This window comes from Pteropus alecto, unplaced genomic scaffold (assembly GCF_000325575.1).
Source record: "Pteropus alecto unplaced genomic scaffold, ASM32557v1 scaffold40, whole genome shotgun sequence".
In the NCBI taxonomy this organism is placed as follows: domain Eukaryota; kingdom Metazoa; phylum Chordata; class Mammalia; order Chiroptera; family Pteropodidae; genus Pteropus; species Pteropus alecto.
Genome location: NW_006431919.1, coordinates 15,718,254 through 15,724,725, shown reverse-complemented (window position 1 = coordinate 15,724,725; position 6,472 = coordinate 15,718,254). Strand labels below are relative to the sequence as shown.

Here is a 6,472-nt window from a genome sequence, read left to right as displayed (position 1 = left end):
AGCAGGAATAATAACCACAGCACCAGTAACAACAGCAACCACTCGGTGTGGGACATTAAGCTGAGATAAGCACTTTAAATGCACTATCTGTCTCATTAGCCCACACAACAACAGTCTAAGACAGATGCCCCCTACCCCCATTTTACAGATGAACTTACTGAGCATCAGAGAAGCTAAGTAAATTGCCATCATCACACAGCTGATAAAGGACTGAATCAAGAATCCAACCGAGGCCTGGTGAGACCCAAAAACCAGTGCCCTTAACCAGTAAATCTCCCCTTCTCCATAGACTTGTCCTGAAGAGAGGCCAACAGAATAGTCTGCCAACATTTCAGAAAGTGCCTAAAAGCCTTCTGCCCTCTGCTTGACGCCAATACAAATGTTCAAGGCTGGGTGTACACGCCGTGTCACCGACAACATCCCAGGCAACATGCACATCTGGCAGCTAAATGAGCACAGGCTCAAAGCAAATCACATCCCTGAGGCAGAGGATACATCACAGACAGAAGAACAAGAGGGATTTCATTATAGCTTAGACTTGGCCAAGGGATCAAATGCACCTTATTGAAGGGTATAAAGAGAGATGCTCACCCAAGAGCCACAGACCCCCTGGAAGCATATATGAACTTGGATTGCATTCATTTGGAACTGGAGCACTTGAGAAAGAGGATGAGCTGAAGTTTCCCCTTGAGATTATTTTGGGAAGAGAGTTGACTTAGCAAATAAACAGTAGAAAGAGTTACCTTAAGCTGTGCATAAGATCATACTGCTTTCACCTGTGAGCCGAGGATGTTCATACATTACCTCCACTTTAAAATAGGTCCCCAAAGCACTCTCTGTTCACCTATTTGTAGTGTCTGTATGTATTAAAGGTCAGAATTCTGCATTTCTTTTGTAACTGTGCACAACACTGGGCTGGCCTTCTGTCTGTTAATATTAATCACAGGGTTTTAACTGAATCTGAAACTCAGAGACACAGCAGGACTGGTGAGAAGCAGCTGTCCAGCTTGACCTGTGATTATGCTAACCCTCAGGGGACACCACCCAGCCCATGGGATGTGACTCCACTAAAGGAATTACGCTGACTTCCAGCAGGCTGGAACTGACACCACGTGCCCCATCCAGGACGGTGTAGCACTCCACCTGGCCTTGATGCTAAGCGGGGCCCCTGACAAGGATGGCAGCTCTGAACAATGAAGGTGAGCCAAGCAGCCCTGCTCTCTGATGCCTGAGCAGCACCACATGCGGTTAGAGTCATCCCTGTCACGTCCCTAGGACGGGACTCAATTCATCTCTACAGTGATACCACCTGAAATCCAAGAAGGAGCTGCCAGGGCAGGAAGGGGCAGGCATATTTCAAAGCTTTTAGAGTGAGGGTAGTTCATTCTGATGTGGAAGTCAGAACTTGAAAACCACAGAAAGCTCACTTAAAAAAAAATCTAATGCTGCAAGAAATACAACATGACTTAGCAGGATTAGTTTCTAATCACACTGCACGAGTTACCTTACACAAACAAACCATATATGTATTGCATTAATCTGTTGTCACATACTACAGACATGAATATAAAAATCACAAGAACACTGTTCTTCACAAGTCCTTCTCTTACCCTTAACTCCAGGGATTCTGACAGCAATTGTGCATGTGCCATGTTAACTACGCACTGGGAAAAAAATCTTTGCAGTGAAGTGGTTCCTGAATATTTCTGTAATTACCAGGCAATTTACATAAATATTCAAGCTTCACGCTGAATAAGTTCTAGTTGGGTGATGATTGATCCTCTGCTTTCTAAGACCTCTTGCTCCTTGCATATTTTCCTTTTCATTTTATCACTGACACCAGTACGGGTAGAGAGGAATTTAAAATCAGAAAGGTTGATCTTAGGCTATGGAAAACGTTGCTGATCCTTGAGAGTCATTGCTCTCACCCTCACAGACAGGCGTGATGTCAGGAGTGCTGAGTGTGGCTGGAGACGAGGTGGACGGTGAACAACGACTCCTCAGTTCTGTCTGCTCGTATCATGAGAAGATGCGGCCATCTAGCTCACCGAGCTCAAAACTGGAGGGCTCCTGACAGTGGACTAGGGGTCAGAGGACTGGTGGTTGTCAGAGATCAGTTTGCGTGATTAGAACCTCGACCACAACTCCTGCCCGAACCCGCTGCCATGCCCTGTTCTCCAGGAAATACCACCAAGTAAGGAAAGGCGAGCACAGAGCAGTTGTGTAATATGCTCCTATTTGAGTAATAATAGTAGTAGATAACCAGGGGAAAAGATGAAATATACAGGTGGCATCTGAACAACATGGTTTTGAACTGCACAGGTCCACTTAAGCATAGATTTTTTTTCAGTTGACCTGTGCACTTCAGTTGACCCTCATAGTTCAAACCCGTGTCGTTAAAGGGCAACTCCGTGGTTGGGAATCCGTATATCCCGAGGCTCAACTTGAGTTACATGCGGATTCTGGAAGACGCAGGCAGTTGGAGCCTCTCACCCCCGCGTGTTCAAGGGCCTGCTGTATTTGCATTTGACTGCGTATGTACAGAGTGTCCCCGAAGCAAACGCAAGCAACTGGAACTGCTGGTTGCCTCTAGAGACAGGATCTGAGGGGCTATGCACAGGTCTGGAGGGACCCTTCGCATGCGGCACCCTTTCATGCCTTGGCATTTTGATCCATGTAAACGTATCACCTATTCAAAAATAATTTACACTTTTAAAAACTAAAAGAGAAAACTAATTCCTACTTACTCAGAATCTCTGAGATGGGTCTCAAGACAAGTTTTAACAAGCTCTCTAGATTCTTGCACTTGAGATTTTGAGAACTGCATTATAGGGTCTTTTTACTGAAAAGAACTTCACCTAATTCCTCTCAAGTTGAAACTATAAACCATACAGGGAAAAACCTCACAGCAGAATGACCTGAAGTATCTCACTCCAAATTTACCATCTAATTAAACCTTCTCAGGAGAGATAGACAATGCAAACTAATGTTTCCTAAAATCAGTTTAGATTCTGATGTCTAAGTTGTCAGCTACTTTTGCATTTATTCAGACTAAAAGAGTTGTTGCTGTTTTAGTAACTGGCAGGTTGTTCTGCCCTGCCAAGCACGTGAGGAACACTGAGTACGTAGGGTTTATGGCCCCACCCACCTACCCAGAATGCTTTGCACTCACCTTGCTTTTTAAACAGGTTGCTCTGGACTATCTCATTCATGGACTGGACTTTCTGCTTCTGGAGTTTCACAGGGGGGATGCAGGTGTAGAACTCATAAAGGAGTTGGCTGAGGGCAGGAAAAACGGGAGCACGGAGAGCCAGTTAGACCAATGTCTCCCTCCTCATGGCATTTAGAGTTCTTCCCCCGACTCTCAGCTCCCTTGTCCCCCCACCCCACAATTCCTGGCAGAGCATCAGGTGCAGAGTAAGGCTTCAATAAATACGTGTAGTTGGTGTTGGTGTTGGTGTTGGTGTTGAATACTAATAGTATCCACAGAGATGTGAAAATCTGAAAGAAACACCAATAACCCTGAGCACTTACTATGTATCAGGCACAGGCTTTGCCTTTTACAATTATGCCATTTAAACCTCACAACTCTGTGAGGTAGATCCAATACTTATCTCAATTTTAAAAGTGGGAAAACTAAGATTTAGTAAGGTTAACTAACTTTCCCAAGGTTACAGAGTTTGAAAAGGTTACAGGGCGGTCAAAGAAACAAGGGTTTAAAACCAGGTCCTCACTTCATTACCATACCATTTTATTTACTAATATTTGATGCTTAGCAATGCTTTATGATAAGTCTTAAGATAAAAAAAAAATCCTTAATTTTAAGAAGCTATGAAAAGTTGTGGGTTAGAACAAGTCTGGGACATGAAAAGAAGATAGTTCTTCCCAAATAGAATGAAAATAAAAATAGCGATGAAACAAAATTATAGCCCCTGTCAGCTTTCAAAAATAAGCTCGTTGCGTTCATCCATTCTTTGAAGTACTTATTAAGCATCTACTTAATGTGTGACAATGTGAAGAGCAGTGGGGACACAATGGGAACATACTTGGTCCCAGGTAATATGGAACTTATATCCTAATGGAGGTCCACAAACAACACAGAAGTAAACAAATCAATACAAGGCGATATACACAGTGAAGAAAATAAATAGGGAGTTGTGTCAGAGAGAAATGGTGCAGGGACCTGGGGAGGAATTTAATTTATTTACAGAGGTAGCTTCTCTAGGAAAATTGCATTTAGTTTAAGACCAGAAATATGAGAAGAAGCCAGCAGAAATGGTCACATAAACAAGAAAAAGACAATAGTAAAGAAAAAACTGGTGAGCTCTGAATAAAGTATGGCATGCAGTGAATAGAATTGTACCCAGGTTAACTTCTCAGATTTGAAAGATATACCAAGGGTCCCCAACCCCTGGGCTGCAAACTAGTGCTGGTTTGTAGCCTGTTAGGAACTGGGCTATACAACAGGAGGTGAGCGGCAGGCCAGGAAGCAAAGCTCCATCTGTATTTGCAGCCGCTCCCCAGCGCCAGCATCACTGCCTCAGCTCCACCTCACATCATCAGGCATTAGATCCTCATAGGAGCACCGGTCCCTGGTGCCACAAAGGTCAAGGACCGCTGAGATACACCATAGTTAGAGGAAATGTGAATACTAAGGGAAGCCACGTGAAGGGCGTATGGGAACTCTATACCACCTTTGCAACTCATTTCTACATCCTAAAGTATTTCAATATAAAAAGCTTTTTTAAATCCTGTACATGCTATTTTGGAACTTAAGTGAATATAAGAAAAGAAGAAAAGGGCATATCTGGCTCAGATGGCCCCATTCTAACAGCATAATCGTATTAAGATTATGCATTCACCTCATGAGAAGAATAAAGTGAAGAAGGAGAAAGCAAAAGGGCTTTCAGGGCAGAGATGGGAAACATCAAACAATCTTCAAGTCTAAGTGAAATAGAGTCATTTACACCAAACATCAGTCTTTTAATCTACAAGTTTGCATCCTGTAGTATTTGTATCATCAAAGAAGGATGCTTATCTCATAGTAAGTTTTCACCAAAGTCTGACATAACACAACAAAAATGTAATAATCTCACACTGAAGGCCCTATAGGAAGCTCCTACCATGTGTCCTCTCTGTCCCCTCGTTGAGTGCCTGCCTGCCTGTCTGGAATTCCCTACAAGAACCTTCCCCTTCTTTTCAATCTCTGGCTCGATAACAGAGCCCAGGAAAGTACATTATAAGCTCTCACCTGAGTAACTTCGCATCAAAGACTGTTTCCACATCGTGGAGGACAGATGGGATGTATTTCAAAGCCGCCACCTAGGTGGGAAGTGAAATAAACATGAGTGATGCCCACATCTAACAACTCTGTAAGGTGAGAAGGATACTTCGCAACTTGACACAGATCAAGGGAGAATGACCCTGCATCCTGGGCACTGCTGTAGTGATTCAAGACTCTACATGTAGATTAGAACAGTAGCATGTACTTGAAATGCAAAAGTAAGTCACAACGTCCTCTATATTCAAGGAGGCAGTGATATGTAGTAGAGAGATCACAGACTTTGGAGTTATACAGGCCTACAGTCAAATCTGGGCTTTACTCCTTAATAGCCATTTGGCTTTGGACAAAACACTTAACCTCTCTGAAGTCTCAATTTCCTCATCTGTAAACTTGAGAAATAATACCTATTTTTCAGGATTGTGAAGATTAAAAATGATATGTGAGGCATGCAGCAGAGAGCCAGGCATATTTTAGATGCTCAATAAATGGTAGCATCTATCACTCTTGGAAGATGGTGTGCTCGGACTGTTTTGCTGGTGGCAAGCATGGCTTGGACTGAGTTATGTATATTTTCTTTCCCTGGCCAATTTGTGAACCACCGTGGGCATGGTTTAGCTGCCTTAGAAAACTGCACATTGTGGTGGATTGTTCTTTCCTGTGCAAGTTAATTGATGCATCCAGAGGCAGGAGACACACCCACCCCTCACATAAAAGCACCATTCGCTAAGCAGCAGAGGAGGCTGCCATTTCCGCGGCAGGTTAAGTCACATGGCTGGAAAAAATGTTTAAGAATCTAGTGGAAGCATGCATTTTTATTTTCTTTTCATTTTCCTGTACATTCTAAGTGTTCTGTGGTCAATAGGTATCATTCTTTACAATTAAACCAGAATTAAAATAGTGAAAATTCCTTTCTTAAAGAAAATCTTACTGAGCTTCTTAGTTAACATAAATAACGATCACGCCTGTTCTCTTGAGAACTTGCAGTGGGGCAGACACCGTGCTAAACACTGTTGTTAGATTATCTTGTTAAACCTTTGTGAAAAATGACATAAGCAGAGCCATTTCAAAGTAGAGCCAGAACAGCCTTTTTAGAGGAACTGCCTTGCACGTTTTACTCCTTGAACCTCTGGAATGTTTGAACTGGGCAAAATAACCTTTAGACTAGGCAAACCAATATGGTCTTAAAAA

General features: G+C 42.9%; 1 protein-coding gene across 1 annotated transcript in view; it reads right to left on the bottom strand.

The window, feature by feature from the left end:
• The window catches only part of DOCK2 (dedicator of cytokinesis 2), a 367,177-nt gene that overhangs the window by 267,870 nt on the left and 92,835 nt on the right, over positions 1–6,472 (bottom strand). Inside the window, exons 24-25 of the mRNA XM_006906499.2 lie at positions 5,252–5,322; positions 3,173–3,279 (exon numbers count right to left, since the gene is read on the bottom strand). Of these exons, the coding sequence (XP_006906561.1) occupies positions 3,173–3,279; positions 5,252–5,322 (178 nt within the window). The remainder of the gene's footprint in view (positions 1–3,172; positions 3,280–5,251; positions 5,323–6,472) is intronic.